Source organism: Falco rusticolus, chromosome 13, assembly GCF_015220075.1.
Source record: "Falco rusticolus isolate bFalRus1 chromosome 13, bFalRus1.pri, whole genome shotgun sequence".
Taxonomy (NCBI): Eukaryota; Metazoa; Chordata; class Aves; order Falconiformes; family Falconidae; genus Falco; species Falco rusticolus.
The window spans coordinates 5,732,098-5,751,196 of NC_051199.1; the positions used below are offsets into that span (position 1 = coordinate 5,732,098).

Consider the following 19,099-nt stretch of genomic DNA (forward strand, 5'->3'; position numbering starts at 1 on the left):
CCACTCAAGACTGACCCCGGACTGTGAGACACAGCAGCCTTGCTATGAATCTTGCAAAATTAATTCAGAGCTGATTAGATCGCCAAAGTTCTCTTCTAAACTAGTGTGGTGGATTGACCATGGCTGGATGCCAGGTGTCCACCAAAGCTGCTCCATCACTCCCCTCCTCAACCAGACAGGGGACAGAAAATATAACAGAAAAGCTCATGGGTCAAGATAAGGACAGGGAGATCACTCAGCAATTTACCATCACAGGCAAAAGAGACTCAGCCTGGGGAAATTACTTTCATTTATTCCCATTTGAATCAGAGTAGGATAATAAGAAATAAAACCAAAACCTAAAAAATACTTTTCCCCCACCCCTCCCTTTTTCCCAGGCTTAACTTCACTCCAAATTTCTCTGCCTCCTCCCCTGCAGCAGCACAGAGGGACGAGGGAACAGTGGTTATAGTCAGTTCATTACATGTCTCCACCGCTCCTTCTTCTGTAGTGGGAGGACTCCTCACACTCTTCCCCTGCTCCAGCATGGGACCCTCCCGTGGGAGACAGTTCTCCATGGACTTCTCCAGAGCGAGTCCTTCCCATGGGCTGCAGTTTTTCATGAACTGCTCCAGTGTGGGTCCCTCCCACAGGGTGCAGACCTTAGGAACAGACTGCTCCAGCCCGGGTCCCCCAAGGGGTCACGAGTCCTGCCAGCAAACCTGCTCTTGTGTAGGCATCTCTATCCATGGAGCCACTGGTCCTGCAAGAAGCCTGCACCGGCATGGGCTTCCCATGGGATCACAGCCTCCTTCAGGCATGAGGTCCTCCACGGGCTGCAGGGGGATACCTGCTCCCCCCGTTAACCTCCACAGGCTGCAGGGGGATACCTGCTCCCCCCGTTAACCTCCACGGGCTGCAGGGGGATACCTGCTCCCCCGTTAACCTCCACGGGCTGCAGGGGGATACCTGCTCCCCCCGTTAACCTCCACGGGCTGCAGGGGGATACCTGCTCCCCCGTTAACCTCCACGGGCTGCAGGGGGATACCTGCTCCCCCGTTAACCTCCACGGGCTGCAGGGGGGACAGCCTGCCTCACCATGGGCTTCACCACAGGCTGCAGGGGAACCTCTGCCCTGGCACCTGGAGCACCTCCTGCCCTCCTGCTCTGACATGGGGGTCTGCAGGGCTGCTGCTCTCACATAGTCTCACTCCTCTCTTCAGCTGCAATTTGTTGCACAGGGTTTCCCCCCCCCCTCCCCTTCTTAAATATGTTATCAAGGAGGCTCTACCAATGTTGCTAATTGGCTTGGCCTTGGCCAGTGGCAGAACTGTCTTGCAGCCGGCTGGCATTGGCTCTGTTGGTCACAGGGGAAGCTTCCAGCAGCTTCTCACAGAGGCCACCTCTGTAGCCCTCCCTCATACCAAAACCTTGCCACACAAACTCAATACAACTAGAAGCACAAGTGACACAGAATTAGATGCCTGGTAGCCTACTCCAACAGGAAGCTCTTGCTGTGTGTTTAGAAAATATCTTATTCATGTTCATTTAAAAATCCCCTGCAGTAAAAAGCTAAAAACCAAGTGTGTAATAGTTGCCTCTGACCCTAATAAAGCCAGCAAAATGTATTCCAATCAGCATTTCTAGAAAGAATTTACTGGGTCCAGAGAAAGGCCAGAATGGGAGTACTGAGGTCCCAAACTAAACTCTGCCCTCAAATATGCTCAGTAACCCCCAGACAAATGGAAACTTCAATGCAGTGCAGAAGTAGGCTTCTGCAATTTTTTTTCCTGTGCTTGTACAGAAGTCCTGCTAGTAGTAAGCCAGTTAGAAGCAGAATGACTGGCTTCTCGATCTACTGTTCTCCACAATCTCCATGGGAGGTGGATGGCAGAAGGGTGCTACCACATGCAGGTAATGAAAATGACAGGGCATAATGAAGCAGAGTTCAACTATTTTTATTCTTAAAGTTATTCAGAAACTTATGACAACTGTCTCAAAGTTATAACCATTATCTCAGATGCAACTCTGCCATTAAAACCTCTGCCTAGTTGGAAATAGTACTGTGGTGCAAAATGAGAATCCAAGCCATCACTCTCAATGTACCATATACTGGACATAAAATCCATTTTTATGTCTTTCAATCAGCCCCAAGTACAGAGAAAATGCTGGCACCTACGGTAAGCTGAGATGCAGTGATACCCGAAGTGCTAAAGCTACAGTGTTAAACCATTAGGTGCATGGACAGAAAGTGACATAAACCAGCACTAGGTATTATCAACCTGATGAAAGACAAAATAAAAAAGCCAATATCAAGGATATTAAAATATCACCTTCAGGTCAGAGTCCTTGTCCTACTTTGAGGGCCTGACTCTTCTGGAACCAACCAAAGCAGGCCTCTGGGGAGATCCATTAAGACAGGGAATAAGACAATAGTCTTTAATTAGGTGATAGAATCTGGTTAGGACAATGATACTATTTCAAGGGCTCATGACATTCAGATTTCTAATCCAGAAAGTTTAATGTGTGTGGCAGAGGCACAGTACTTTATGGAGAGGTTTGTGTGTAGGAAAAGCTCTTTGGAAAGCATTCCAGGAATAGACAATGCACACACAACAGAGAAATTCCCACAGACTGCGGTGTCCCTCTCTGATGAGATCCCACAGCTGATCACTGGGGGGTAAGAATGTCTAGAGCTTTCTTCCCAAGCAGGTGACATCATGAGGTTAGTTATTTGAGATGGGGCCAGTTCTTCAGTCAAGAACTACTTCAAAACTGAGAAAAAAAACGAAAGGACTTGTACTCTTGGTACAATTATTCCTTTGATTAACATATAAATGCGGTTCTTGTTAACCAACATGTTTTCAACTAAGGTGTTGTTAGCAATAGTATGCTTTCACTTGTAGCACAAGTAATTAGATTCTGCATACATAGAAAATAGCTATACAATACACAATAGATTGTATAGCAATAGGCAAAGTATGCCATTATTGTCATATACTGCTACACTTTACACTGGAAAATATTAAATGCAGATCAAGCCTTTGAGCCTGTAAGCACAGTCCAAAGTGCTGTAAGCACACAGATATAAGAAACAATATTCCTCTGTATTCCTTTAATACAGAACGATGACTAACTTGCTTTCCTGCTTCCAGCCTCGTTGATCTCGTTCCTTCTTCCAGGAAATCACGGCATACATTTCCTATACTATCTTCAACACCCATTCACTGTCTCTGCCCTCTTACATGTGTTTTTTTCTGCAGTGTTGTATCATCTATATGCTTTCCTGGACTTTCCAGTTTTCACTTCTCCATGTTAGATTTCGCTCTTTTGAGTAGGCCATTTTTTCACAAATATCTTTAAAATCTTATCTTACAATCAGTTTGCTTTATAGGCAAGAACTCAACAGTTTGTCCTATTGACAGAGAATCCAAGTGACATGTTCAAACCCCCTGCTTCTAGTTTCCACCCTTCTACAGAACTAGCTGGATATCTGAGGACTGGGCACACCCCACCTCTTAGCTGCATACTTGTTGGTTGGCACTGGTATTTACCCACCACTGGAAAACCCACTCCCCAGGCACAAATAGTTCAATAAAGGTGAGAAAGTATCAGATAAAAATAAGAAAGTATGCATCTCTTTCTTAGCATGGCATGACACCTGGCAAGAGTTAAAGACACAGTTACTAGCATTAACTCCTTCTGGCAACATACTACCAGTGGTTATGCAAGTAATCACCTGGTATTTGAGTCGAAGCACAGATGGCAAACAGCAACACCTCCACAAGCAGGTGTCAAAAGCCCCCCAAATCACATTAACTCGAGTATTAGAATCCTGACCTCGTCAGGCAGGAGAACAGTCTCAAGCAACCCTCACCAGTTCACGTCACAGAACTATAATGCACTGTGTTCAGTGCAAATGACTGAGAAAGGAAGACTGCAGCTGGAAGAAGATAATCTGCTGCAGGCTTGAATGACAATATGCAGCAAGAAGGGAAGGTGAAGTTCACAAGCTAGTAGCCTAGCTTGCTCCTGTAGCCATCATTTCCTCAGTTCTGTATGCAAGAGCAAATTAATGAAACAAAAATAAAGGTCTGTTAGTGGGTTAAGCTGGACAAGTTACAGCTGCAGAACTGATACCGCACTACACCATCTGTTGGGATATCTGGCACAGGCACCAAAACCTCATGCTATTTATCTTTGAGCTGTTCTAAGTCACTGTCATATATTTGTATTCCAAGGACTGTGCTGACTGCAGCTTGTATCTATTAAGCTAATACCTAACAATTCAACCTTAGACACTGATCAGAATCTTAAAAAAACTGAGCAGATCTGTTACCAAATCAGTGTCAACCAAATCAAATCTCAGGCCTCTGCTCAGTCTTTATAGTACTGGTCTGCTTTATATGCCAGTAGACTTGCACTGTTTACCTGGCTACGCTGGTGTTGCAATAATGATAGAGATGAGAGTACATGCATTTCAGCACAACCCGTACAAGTCCACTGGGAAACTCTGAATGATATCAGGCAGCTGCACTTCCTTTTAAATAAGCTGTTATTTATTCCAGGTATGATAAAGCTACCATATATAGCCAATCTCTATTGCAGCTGCAATGCATACAGGCCCTTTGAATGGTCTGCAAAAGGCACAGCCTGGGGATCTTGATCTGGTTCTACACAGGTCTAGTTTTCAAGGAGGCTAAGAAAATCCAGGACATGTACAAATCAAAACAAGCTACAAGTTGTTGCTGTGGGCCAGCTATCCCTGTGGAAGGAACAGAGACACATATAGTTGCCAACTTCTGCCCAGAAGCAAAGACCATTAGCCTAGTCTCCATACTATAAGCAGCAAAGTACAGCTTTGATCTAGTTACCCTCCTAATTTTAGCTTTTGGCCTTTCTCCACTCTGGGAAACAGTAAGGAACAGAAATGTTTTCCAAAGTAAATTGAAGTTCTTCACATAGTCCCAGTTCAAACAGCCAGCAAGAACTAATAGAAGTCCTGCAAAGTCTTGTGATACTTCACAGTTCTCCATACCTTTGAAGGTTGAGGGTGTGCAGCTTTCCAGAGGTAGCACGAGTTACGGGTAACCACTCCTTCCTCATGCAGGTCATGCTCTCTGATGACAGACAAGGCTTTACTCAGGAGTCCCCACGAGTTCAGGAAAGGCCTGCTTCCTACCTGCTGCTAGACCCAAGAGTTAATATGGAGAGGCATGCACTGACCATGTAATGCCTCCAGGTACATTATAAACTACAAGCTCATGGAAGCATCTCTGCATATTTATGGATAGAACTTAGACAAGCACAGTCACCTGAAAACATATATCCATTCCTGCTCAGATTTCAGAACAGCACGTTCATCACACTGCCAAAACCATCACACAATCCTAAACTACTAAGTTGTATGCTGAGTATGGAGTTGCCCCAGACCGCCTGTCATCCAGTGTCTATATACTCAGCTTTTTCAGCATAGGAATTTTGTTAGTTTTGTCTTCTTTTATTGTCATTTGCATTTTATTCAGATCATAAGGCCTTGCAATTGTATTCTTAATTCTGCCTGCTAAAGTTCAACAAATATCTCTTGTTGTATGCCAAGCACAAAGCAATAGACAAAATTACATTCCCGACTCGTGGCTGGCATTCACTGCCTTTCCAGTTATTTGCATTGTTGAGCTTTATGTAGATTATTTTCAGTTTGATAAAATATTTTTAAGTTTGGGTGAAAAGAAACAGTTTGGGTGATCATAAAACCTATCTATCATAAGTACCTATCTATGTTTATTCACAGTAAAATCTTTTTAGATCCATGCATCAAATATTTTGGATAGCAATTTTTCACATACACCACAAGTGACATCCCAGTCACTGGCCAAATACCCAGCCTTGTCACACTGACTTTAAGAGAGATAAAATCTTGCCCTAGCAGCTGCAATTGCCAGAAAACAGGATGTTCACTAATGGATATACGTACACAATATACAGCTACAAACCTGGCTACTTAAAATTTTAACCTCCCCTGCAAAATCTGAAAGTTTCTAAAGCTTTCCTCACCACCTTGAATGGAGACAATTACTACACCTAGAGGACCAGAAACATTGATTCTTTCTTTCAGATATTACAGGACTCCAACTCTTTGCTCACTCTTTAATGGCAAGACAGAGTAAGATACAATTTATGTTCACTGTTACGTTCTGCACCAACACACTGAACAACCTGTCCAGAAGAGCCTAAATGGCAGGATGTCCCAACAAACAACGAGGGAGAATTGAAAAGGGATACCATAACCGGGTAACTACCATTTCTGTTCTTTGAGGTAAGCAAGTCTACAGTAATGGTGGATTTCAGCATAACAGGGGAGAAACACCACCACAGTAACCTGCTAAGTTTACCAACTGATTACTTTCACTAAGGTGCACGTACAACAGAAGTCCATTTACAGTGTCATAACTTTTCCAAGAACAGAGTCCTGGTGCTGAAATAACTCTGGAGTAGCCCAGGGAAAGGGTTTGGAACAATAAAAACAACAAAAAAAATATTTCCTTTTCCAACCTACAAAGCGCTTCATTTTCTGGCTTGCCAAAGGCGCTACAATAATTGCATTGTAATTCTGAGAACTTCTCATAGCAACTTTCCATGAGAAGAAATGGAAAATCTGAGAAAAGTTGACAGTGAGGTAAAAGTAAAACACTATGACGTCTCCACAGAGGAAAACTGGATCTGGATGATTAAGCAATGAAGAAAATCAAAGATGTGGAGCATTATTCACTTGAATCACATTTGCCAGGCTGCTGTCTGCACAGCCCAAAGAACCCAGACACCAATATCAGGAAAAAAAATGGGTGAGGAGACTCTCTGGCTAAAAACTCTGAACAGCAGCACTTTGTTAGAAAAAAAGCTGAAAATCTGGCAAATCTGTGTTCCAAAACGGGCCAAGTGTAAAAGATCCATTGCATTTTATTTTTGCCAAACACTGCTATTGAATGTTTTAGATCCCTTTGAGAGTTCAAGGCGTAAGGAAAAGAAATTCAACCAAGTTACCCATGACAAATAGTTTTAAAATATTTTTACAGTAATGGGCCAAATTTTACACAGTGTGTGTACAAGACAATGCAAATATTTTGGCTTGCTTCTGCCTATGCAGTAACACGGTGCTTGCAAGTTGAAGCTTGCACACACCCATCTGTAAGTACTAAGCCTGCTTTGATCATTACTTCTGCTCTTATACACTGCACAAGCCTATCTTGCAGAAGTAACCTGCACAAGTCTCTTACCAATCAGCAGTAAAAACAGAGAAGACGGAGATAAGGGAGAATGCTGCCCCAAAAGGTGCAGTTTAGGCAAGAAATAGAACTGTTTCAAACTGGGAATATGTCACTGTATCCCCATCTTTACATTGTGTATGCCTGGCATTAGAAATTGGCCTGAAAGCCAGCTTGATTGTCTGATTTAGCAATAAATCAAGGCAGGACACAACGTTTTCTTCTGAGTCATTAAGGGTTAGCTACTAGCTTAATAGCCTGCCAGATGCTCCCAGCTTGCCACAAAACCAGTTCTTTCCTACAAAGTATGATACAGACTAAAAATGGTCCCAAGATGACATTCATGTGCTTGCAGAAGATACGAAATTAGAAAAGCTGGTTTTCTCAGGTGGTCAGCTATATACCAAAGCATGCTGGAAACAGCACTTCGCTGACTGACAGGGTACGTCATTCCTTATGCCCTTTCAGTCCTTGCTGTTTAATCACTGGGCTTCAAATCACACGTACTAAAGCTCAGGTGAGTCACCAACATCAAGAAAAACAAGATTAAGCCTGTCATAGTCCATCTGCTCCATGCACACAAAACCAGTTGCATGGCTCCAGGACAGTGAAAGCCATCGAGTGTCATGGAAAGAAGCCAACTTCCTTTTTGCTGTATTCTCCATTTGCCATGGTCCCTTCAGAGCAAATTAACATTAACTATTTTCTTGCCTTTTTCCCCTCACCTGAGCTATGTGCTGTTTTTTAGGAAAATCTCACCCCAACAATCTTTTCTACAAATAGAAGTTCACTTCAGTTTACACTTTCTAGGATGGTGTTGATACATCAAGAAAGTAGTGTGCTGCTTCATGTCTGGATGACACTATGCCAGCTATTAAAATAATAATACTTAAAACTCTTCTACCAACCATTGTGCTGAACTACTGTACAGCAGAAAATAAAGGCTTTCACATATCCGACCTAAGTAATTCAAGATTAAATGAATACTAGGTACTTCCCTTTCAAACTGGGAAAACTGATTTCTGATTCACAAATTGACCAAGGTTGTACCTCTACCTACAAAAACACGTATGTCCTCGTTCTCATTAAATTAAATACCTTCCAATTATGTAATACTAGGACCCCTTCCTCAATTAAACAAATCCAGCTTAGTTCTGGACAACTTTTTCCTTGCTCTAAACCTGCTATTTTGTTTGAAATCTTCAAGCAACTACATCCCCTCTTAGATGATGTTTCCGAGTAAGTAACTCCATACACCTATTTTCTAATGAAGGCAACACTAGAGGAACATTAAAGCTGTATTTATGACACATTTCTATACCCTAACCATTTTTATGTCAGCAACCACAGCACAGCTTTTTATTATCCAACCAGTAAACAATTTAATTTCCTCCACAACCTTTTCTATATCACATTAGCCTATGTGGCACATTGCATCCTTGAGCTATTGCCGAAGCCCAAGCCTTCCATTTCCTGCAAATCAATGAAAGGGATATAAGGATATCAGACATGGTTTCAAACATAAATTTTCATATAAGGTTCCACTGATGATTGGCATTACCCCAGGAAAAATTGCTTGTTTAGGGAGCTCTAAACATAAAGGAAAGCACAGTTTCCATATGAATCCAAACTTTGTTAAACCATAAATAACCACTGTGGGTTTGAATTAACACCCGATTTCTTTTTGTGAGAAGAGGATTCTGTAGACACTATAAGTATCAGCCAAAATTTTCGAACAGGAGTGCTAAAGACAGGGTCTTAAATTTATACTAAGCAGCTGATCATCTCAACTGTCATTTCACAGTTCGCTTTTAGGACCCCTATTTTCAGGCAGGCCTCAAGACTCACAAAATGTTTAGGATTTTAAACAGGAACAGTCTCCTACTCCATTCATGAGCTGTAAGAGATAACCAGTACTTCTGATCTCAAGGCATTCTCAGTGCTGTTTGAAAGTTCTGAACTTGCTTGTATGTCAGCACCTTCTGGATCTGGTAAAGGAAGTGAACTGAAGCTGTTCAGCTTCTGAAACACTAAGGTCCTCATCTTTCCAAACACTTGCTATACCTTTACAACAAGAAAGGGTCATCAGCTCCCATGTTAAAAGAAAACAGAAACTACTTCACTATATGAAAAAGCCCACACTTTTAAGACTGTTTATAAGTAGGTAACTCACTTTAAGCTAGAAGCCTTTTATAACTGATTTCACATACATACAAGCTTGTTTTACTACTTAATTTCCCAGGAAGCAAGCAGAAACTTTTAATATCCAGGATGTTTGAAGACTGGTATTCTCTCAGACAGGAACTCTATGAAACCAGTTTTACCGTTCTGTCTTTTCAAAGGTAAGTATGTGTGGGGTGTTGTCTGATGTTCTTGTTAGGAGAACACAGGGAAGGAGGTATATTTATGTGTCTACAGCATGAAATTCCAGAGTCTGGCAGAATATTTCACATGTGTTAAACTGACAGAGAAAATTGCATGCTGCTTAAATTTCACTCAAATGAAGAGACTGGATATTAATCACTTTAAATTGGTGCTTGCTAGAAAAGGACATAAGCTGGCAAACAGGCCACTGACCGCATTGGTTAGCAAGCTTTCCTCTTAACCTGACCTGGAATTAAGTGAATAGGTTTATTATCATTTTAGTTGTGTTCTAAATTTGGCTTCTTCTCAACTTAAGCCTCCCCCGATGAATCCCACACAGAACCACACACGAGTACAGATACATTCCTTTGACTTGTTGTCCCCCAACACTGCAATTTGCCTTATGAGTCAGTTCTAGCTGGAGAAGAAACACTTGTAACAAGTGAATCATAGAATTATAGAATCATTTAGGTTGGAAAAGATCTTTGAGATCAACAAGTCCAATCATTAACCCAGCACTGCCAAGTCCATCACTAAACCATGTCCCTAATGCACCTACACACTTTTTAACACCTCTAGGGATGGCAATTCCACCGTTTTCCTAGGAAGCCTGTTCCAATGCCTGACCATCCTTTCAGTGAAGAAAGTTTTCCCAATATCCAAATTAAACCTCCCTTGGCACAACCTGAGGCTGTTTCCTCTTGTCCTGTCACTTGTTCCCTGGGAGCAGAGCCCAACCCCCCCCCCCCCCCCCCCCGCCTGCAGCCCCTGTCAGGCAGCCATAGGGAGCCATACGGGCCCCCCTGAGCCTCCCCCTCCCCAGGCTGATCCCCCCCAGCTCCCTCAGCCGCCCCTCACAGCACTTGTGCTCTGGACCCTTCCCCAGCCCCGTTCCCGTCTCCGGACACGCTCCAGCCCCTCCATGTCCCTCTGGCCCTGAGTCCTCTGAGCCCAGGAGTCAGGGGCGGCCGCACCGGTGCCGAGCGCAGGGGGACGGGCACTGCCCCGGCCCTGCTGGCCACACTGCCTGGGACACGAGCCAGGCCACTGCTGGCCGCCTTGGCCACCTGGGCACACGGGGGGCTCCGGCCCAGCCGGCCCAGCCAGCCCCCCCAGGCCCTGTCCCGCCGGGCCCTTCCCAGCCCCCTGCCCCAGCCTGTAGCGCTGCCGGGGGCTGCTGTGCCCCACGGGCAGGGCCTGGCGCTGAGCCCTGCCGACCCTCACCCGCTGGCCTTGGCCCCTCGGCCCGGCCTGCCCAGCTCCCCGCCCCCCAGCAGATCAACACTCTCCCCCAGCTTGGTGTCATCTGCAAAATTCCTGAGGGTGCACTCGATTCCCTTGTCCAGATTGTAAATAAAGATATTAAAAAGAACTTGCCCCGGCACTGAGCCCTGGGGAACACCATGTGTGACTGGCCACCAGCTAGATGTAACTCCATTTACTACCACTCTTCAGGCTCAGCCATCCAGCCAGCTTTTTACCCATCAGAAGTGTTTTACAGAAGGTGTACAGTGAACTCCTCCATGGGCAAGCTTGGGAAGGAAGGCAACCTGGCAGAAAGAAGCTTCACTGGCCAGATGCTTTTATGGTCCCACTTGCACTGCCACTTTCATTGCATTTTGTTTGCTGTAACGTTCATTATTTCAAGTTGGAAGGATAATACCTAAGATGTTCTTGTAGGTCTCTTATATCCAGGAAGCTTTGCTCCAGTTTATATGCTACCCTTTTGGCAGCAGACCGACAAAAGCCAGATTAGAGGAAGCAGGAAAGATACAGATATGGGAACTGAGGTACTTTGTAATTTTGGGAAGAATGGAGATGTAATAAATAAGAAACAAAGCAGCAGAAAAATGGGAGACGCTAGACCAAAAGTTTAAGTAAAGCAATTATGTGAAAAGGCAGAGCATATAAGTCATATCACAGCTGTTGCACCTCCCTTCCACCTCCACAGTCTTAAGACCTGAAGAGTAATGTTCTCTCTTGATCTTTCTAATTTCAGCTGATCCTTTATTGTACCATGTAGAGTAGAACAGTTTCAATGGGAAGGCACAAGAACCCTCCTACCACCAAACAGCTCAACACATAAGCTATGAGGAGTAAGAAAACTCTTCCAAAAATTGGAATCATGGGGTTTAAGCCTCATGTGGAGGAAAGAAATGAGAGGTGTCCTGGGTCCTGACTGGGTGTTCTAACTATGGAGCTATTGTACAGAAAGTGAAACCACCATCACCTGACGGGTCTTTCACTGTATGCAAAGCCCAAATCTATAAAAATATCGGCAAGACAAAGCACCTCAGGTAAGATGAACAGAAAAAGGTCTAATTTACAAATTCCACTATATACTGAGGAACGAAGGAACTAACCAAGCAACCCCAGCTGCACGGTAAATGAGCAGAAGTTCTGAGGATTTATATCTTGGACTTGGGTATTTATTCCTAAGACTGCTCTGCATATAGCACTTGACATCCACACTCCTAACTCCTCAGCTTTTCTCCAGGGATCACTGTGCCTCCCTGAATTGCCGTAATGCAACAGCAAACACAAAGAATACAACACTCAGATCCTGTGACGGTAGAGGCACACAAATTATATAGAAAGGTCTGAGGGCTCTGAGAGCATTATTAACCTTCATAAAACAGTTCTACATAATACCAGGAAAATTAATGAACTGAACTGGTAAAACCAGCATCAAACAGGGCTCCAGGTACAAGGTCTGAAACACTGACATTCAAGATAAACTCCATTTAATATGAAAACAGGATTGAGTTCTGAAAACTCATATTACTTGACAGAATCAAACAATAACTAATTCCCCATAGCTCATAATCCTGCAAAAAAAAATTTATACTACCGCTATGAGCTTTTGAGCTGTAGCTATTGTACATACATGGGACAGAATTCTAGGAAGGGCTGAACAGCTTTAGGTTGTGTTGTCTTCAGATGAGTCATTAAATTACACTCTGTTATACTGTATATGACATTTGTTATACTGACATATAATTAAAACCCTTTCATAATTCAATATCATAATACATAAGAAAAACGAGTGAACTTAGAATTGTATACTTGGTATTGTCAGAGTTTGGTAGAAGATTATGCTATAAAATTAGCTTTCCATTAAAGGATGTTCCTGAAATTTCTTTAAAGACAACTGTAAGAACTACAAGCTGACCCCCATTATAGACCATGTTGAAATAGACTTTTTCTGAATGTTTTCTTGTGATGCTCAAATATTCCTACGTAAAGAAGCCAGACTTTGTTTTAAATTGGTAGAACACAGATGATAGTTCCAGTCCCTGCAGATACAAAGAGCCCCTCTGACTATACCATGAATGACAGCATGTTCCCAACCCCAAATAATAGAAGTGACTCTATACCTGGATGTGGAGCTGCCTCTTCCCAGAACTACTTATTTCTGTTGCTTCAGTAGCCCTTCTTACAGCACTTCGTTGGCACTCCTGTGCAGAGGAAGGAAGGAAAAAAAATAAAAAATACAGATATATATATATATATTTGACCTTTAGGGAACAAGGAGTCACCAGTACTATTGCTTTCAGTTTGCCCACCCACGGGAAAACAAAAAAAGCTTTCTTGAGTTACATAAAAACTATGTGTACAAAACAGGGTTAAAGGAACATCTCTGCAGTTACAAAGTCAAGCTCTCAAACATTAAGAATCACCAGAATTAAGATTATTTGTGTGACAATAAAGCAGTTCCCTTATGTATTCAAGTACAGTCTTTAATTATATAACATAAAGGGCTTTTCACAAGTTCCATGCTTCACTCAACACAGGAACGGATAATACTCACTTAATACTTGGCTTCATCACTATTGTTCAGGGTACAAAGAAGAGGGAAGAAGCAACTGCATTAGGCACCGAAATGAGTTTATAGCCTTGTGTGCTAGGGAGAACTGAGGGCGTGCTGGTAAGGAAGAACAACGCAGCCCATGCTCCCTTGCCACAGCCAGCCATTGCATAAGCTGTGGCTTCATCTGGGTACCACTGTGGATTTCCAGGAGAAGAGAAGTTTCTGCTGTTTATAGCTCTGGCAAGTCACAGAAACTCACTTCTTCACTGGTGCATGTACTCTTTTGCATGCCTTAGAGGTTAACTAGTCCTCCTCTTACTTTCTTATCCCTCCACCCTTCCTATATCCCATCTGTCCTCTACCTGTAGTCAGATGGAGATCTGTAATAGCTGAACTGTAGTCAGTCAGTGCTGCCCACTGTCTCCTAATCATCAGACACCAAACCACGCAAACCAAAGGGCATCAGGAGTATGTAAATGTGAAGTTCCCACTCAAAATTTGAAAAGAAGGCAACAAGTGGCAGAATGCCTTCAGATCTAAGAGTACATACCCCTTCTCACTTCAATGCAAAGTCTTAAAACTTTGGAAATAATTACAAACATTCAGGTTTACCATGAGTGACATCTCTAGAGGAACTGGTCATAAGTTAGGTTTTGCTATCTTTGTGAGAGATGAATTCAGTGGGTGAAGTTTCTTTATCATCTGACCAAAGAAGAAAGTCTCAGTGTCTGGTCTATCATGGAAAATTACTTCTATGAGCATCTGAATGAGGGTGAAGGTCATACATTTGTGTTCCCATCCTCCAGGCTTGTACTGTGTAGATGTCTCCCTTGGTTTGTTTGTGCAGTATGATTGTTTACAACATCAAACATAAAGACCTTAAAATAATATTTTAATTGCAAGCATCATCAAGCTCCAACTTCTCTAAAGTCCCATTTATTTCTGCAGGATGAATTGCTGTTAGCGCAGTAGAGACCTCACTGACTTTAGCCAAATTCAGCCTCAACATGAGATAGAGGAGCAAATCTATCTCCCCAGAGAAAGTAACAGCATACATAAAAGGGAAAGGAAGTGAAAGAAACTGAAAGAGTAAAGATGAAAACCAGGAAACACAATTAAGACTGAGCTTAGTCATTACAGGGTGGTCAGAGCTGCTACTTGTCTCTATTTGAAGAACACTGAATCTCTTCTCAGTCTTCAGTGATTATCTGAAACTTGTAGCAGTAAAAGCTCAAATCACAGTGACAGGGAGTGTGGGATATGCTAGCACAGGTGGATCCCAAGTCTGGTAGCTGATTTCCTATTGCACTCCTATCACAAGGAAAGGCAAAATAAGTATTTAGTACAAGCAGGTTTTCCTCATTCCCTGTATTCTTCATGTACAACTACACCCAGGAAGCAGCTGATACTTATTTGTTGTGATCCTACAACAATTTTTCACCATAGGCTTTTTATATCTAAATAGCTCCATACCATTCATAAAGCGAGGAGACGCAGTGCTGAGCTGTCTGTAAATAGCTGCCCACCTCCTCTGCTCCTTCCACCTTAGACTGCAGTGTGCGCCAGATTGGCAACAAATGGAGCTCTGGGATAAACTGATTGCAAACACATCTTTGATACGTTATTGGATTGTTAAAGCTTAGTCTTTTGCTAATTCAGAAACACAAATAACTAATTGTACCGTGTCTAGCTCAGATTACAGCTGAGGATGGATCTTGTGGGTAACTGGGAAAGAACAAGCCTGTGCTTTTATTGTGGGAAGCGTTCCCTAAGCATAATACCATTGGAGATGGCTGAAGGGGATTGTATCTGGCTGGGGAGGAAATTACAACCATAATAATTAGCATCAAATTAGCTGCTGTCTCATCTCGAGCCAGGCAAGCCCATCACATTCCTTTTACCAGCTGCCCTCTGGTGGAAGAACGTTCTGCAGAACAGCTCCAGGCAGGAAAGCAATGGTGCTGTGCACAGGCCAGGTGAAGGCCACAGGTGGCTTCCACATTTCTGCTTCATTTCACCGGAAAGTAGTTATGGGTGGGCCATTTGTGAGTTAAGCCAGAAGGGACCAAATTAGGAGGAACAAACCCTAAGAAAACGCCCCCTGCCCAGGGGCAGGAGAGCTTTGCTAGGCCAAGCTAGAGTGGTTGACATTCCTTTAGCATAGCACCTCTTTTTATGTGGTCGCCTAGTTTCTGACAAGTGGGTATACAGCACTTGCTCTATTTATGTGTAAGACTTCTCAAACTTTGATCAGAATCATGTCTACAAAGCTTTAAAGGTCTCCATGTTAATCAGAAAGGGGCTCTCTAGTTGCAATTATTCTATTATAACAAATACTATAATACTTACGATTAATTCTTCTTACTGCCTTGTCTCTGAGTTTGGCTACATGCTGGTACTATTTCATCTTCACAGAAACCAATGAAATCTCTAATCGGGCAGCTCCATGCTTGGTGCTCCAAGCTTGAGTCACTCACCAGCCCATCACCATCCTCTCCACACAGATGATGGTTGTGGGGTCATGTCTCAGGAAGAGCACAGAAGCTCAATCCAGAGCAGATAAATTGACAAAAATCAGGATGGAAACCCTGCCCAGGGGGATGCCAGGTCTGCAGGCAAGAGGCACAGCCACACAAGGCAAAGGGATCTGTGTTCAGAATAAAGCGAGAGTGGTAACCAAGCAATAGGTTCAAACTTAGCACAGAAACGCTTGAGGTGAGACATCAGGAAAAATTTCCAAGCCATAAGGTCAATTAGACCATGGAATAATCTTTAGGCAGTAGCAGAATCACCATTGCTGGAGTGGTTCGTGCATGGTCTAGACAAGTCACTTGGGATTTTTGAAGGGAATGGCTTGGCACTGGCAGAGGAGCTGGGCTGGATGGGGCAAAAGGTCATTTTCCATCCCTGCATTTTATGGTTCTACAAATTTTTGCTCCAATAGAAACTGGAGAGAGAAAACAAAACAAACAAACAAAAAAAGCTAAGTCCAAGCGAGAGAGAGGAAAAAAACCAGCAGCCAGGGTACGGCTCAAGTGGCACTCAGCATGACAGGAGGAATCACAGAGTCACTGCAGTGGGAAGGGGTCCTTGAGTCTTGCCCCCTGCTCCAAGCAGGGCTGGCTGGAGCAGGCTGCCCAGCACCACATCCCAATGGAACCAGCACCCTCCCAGGGCGCACCCAGGCAGAGCAGCCCTTTGGCAGAGTCAGCCCTGCTCACCTACGTCCCTAGAGGCCCACACCGTGCACGCGCTCCCCCTCTAGAGAAGCACCCAAGAGGCTGGTGGGAATTAGGTACCTTCCTTTTGCTGCTGCAAAACAGAGGGAAAAAATGTGTCATTTTCTGATGGCCTGTCTCGGCGTGTGGCTTCGGTCTTGGTTCTTTAATGGTTGTAGGTGGGAGAGCATCTAAGCCTCTGGGTGCCGGCATGTCTTGGGGTTCTCAGTAAGGAGCTGTCACCTTAATGTCCTACCACAGTGCCAGAGGTGCTGTGCTCCTGGAGAAACCGCTAGGGCTGAGACCTGGACCAGGTTTTAGTGCCTGTGGCCCCATTGACTTTGCAGCAGCAAGGGAAGAGGCTTGGGCCAGACTTTCATCCACAGCATGAGATCTGTGCCTGTCAAAATGATCCCACATGCAGTCTTCTTCCTGCTTAGCCAAGCCACAGGCTGTTTGAGAAATACGGTATGCCTTCCACCTTACGTGCATTTTAGAAATGAGGAGTTACATTGTACATGGTTACTGGGGGACAGAAGGACTGCCAGAATAAAGAGGCAGGTGAGTGTTTAGTTTTTGAGACAGAGAGCCTGGTTTGCACTGGTGCCACCAGTCACCAGCAGCACCACAGCTCCTGTCCTGGGTCCTGGTGGTGCCATGTCCCCCTTCACCAGCACAAAGCCCTGAACTGTTCTGGGAATAGTGTCCTACACCCACTTACATATCTACACCAAAAAGATATAAAAGTAGCATTGCATCTCCTCCTTTTATGAATGGTATGGAGCCACTTTAGCATATAGATATAAAAAGCTTACGGTGAAAAACTACTGTAGGATCACAAGTCAAAAAGTAACAGAGTCCCCATGTGTTCCCACAGTCCCATACAACCAGACAGGCAGAACCGCATGAAGCTGAGAGGTCAGGCAGCACTTGGGCAGCGGGAGAGGGAGTGCAAGATATGGGTTGCAGTAATCTCTGTATTCCTGGCCACTCTCCAGTCACTTCCTACCACACGCATTTATGTACATGATTAGAGTTCTTGCAGCCTTTGAATGCAGGCCAGATAATGAGTTCAAAACCTTCATTAAAGCATAATCTCTTCCTTGACTCCCCCAGTCACACACACACACATCCCTGGGCTACCTGATTGCCCTTCCTGCCCAGACGGAGTTAATAACACTCTCCCAGAGCCGATTCCTCTTGCTAGGAACCGCTTGTGTCACATGTGTTCAGGATCAATAGGGACACTCTCTGCACTTGGCCTAATTAGCTGTAATGGAGGGGGAAAGCAAAATCCAAACCATGTGCTTGACCTGTCCTCTGATTTTAATATGAGCAGTTTCACACTAAACCGGCTGGCACCTCCGCCAAAAAGTGTTGGTGCTTAAGAGCCTCTGGATCTTTAACAGTTCCCTGGATCCTTCCACACACACCCTTCCCAAACACACGAAGCCTGGCTGGGGGCGTGGGTAGGGATTTGTTTTCCTTCCCAATGGTTTTACAGGGCTGTCTTTCTTTGCTTCCCTGCATTTGGAGGCACTAACCATCCCTGGAGTTGTGAGGGGCTTGGGAGCTTCAATGAGAGAGATTTATTGTAGAGATAAAAGAATCCTGTTGGACATCACAGACCGATGATTTTCAGCAGTATTTCTTCATGATATAAGTTGTACTGGAATATGTTTCACTGAGAATGGATTCCTAGTACATTACTTTCGTAAAGGATTTTAGTAAATCTCTCTTGAGATTTCAAACACACATGGAAGTTTATCAGTAAAGCATATCCTGTACTTGTCTGCCATGCCTTCTGACTAGAGGTGGGATGAGGATGCTCACATTTGGTTATGTCAAGAATTTTACAACTACATTATGAAGTGATAAAGACATTTAATGGTTTGTATTATTTCAGTTTTTCATGCTGTATTATATGAAAATGTTTCAAGTAAGCTGTCCCTGGGCAATGACACAACAATTTTTAAATCTACACACATAATTCTGTAATATAGCAACAAAATTCCCTGCTACATAGAGCCTTTAGACAACAAACACGGCAACAGTACTGAGAAAGGAAAGCATATTTTTCACCACATGTTTTCAGCAGAACCAAAGGGCATGACTCAGTTTCCCTTCAGTCCTCACAAGCACAAAGGACACTGGCTTGCAGTTTCAGCAATAAAATGGACTCAAGTCCCACACTCACAGCACCACCACAATGAGCCCTTCATTAGCCAGTACTTCCCGTCAGACTGTTAAAGGGGACACAGGTTTACCAAACAGCTAATCCTTGATAATGAAAGGTTTCCAACAAAGCCCTCTTTCCAGGGAGTCTGGGCACTCTCACATTAGCAAGAAGTGAATAGACAAAGTGGTTCAGGAAATGTGCCAAACAGTAGCTCATGCACTCAAACACAAAGACCTGTAGTCTTCAGGGAGCTAAATTAAAAAATACAGTGGTGTTTCAAGTTGTT

The 19,099-nt window shown here is 43.7% G+C and overlaps 1 protein-coding gene across 2 annotated transcripts in view; it reads right to left on the bottom strand.

Moving 5' to 3' along the window:
* Positions 1–19,099, bottom strand: part of ARHGEF4 (Rho guanine nucleotide exchange factor 4) — a 229,055-nt gene that overhangs the window by 185,230 nt on the left and 24,726 nt on the right. For both annotated transcript variants that reach the window (XM_037406133.1, XM_037406135.1), the window contains exon 3: positions 12,983–13,063. In XM_037406133.1, coding sequence (XP_037262030.1) covers positions 12,983–13,063 — 81 coding nt within the window. The remainder of the gene's footprint in view (positions 1–12,982; positions 13,064–19,099) is intronic.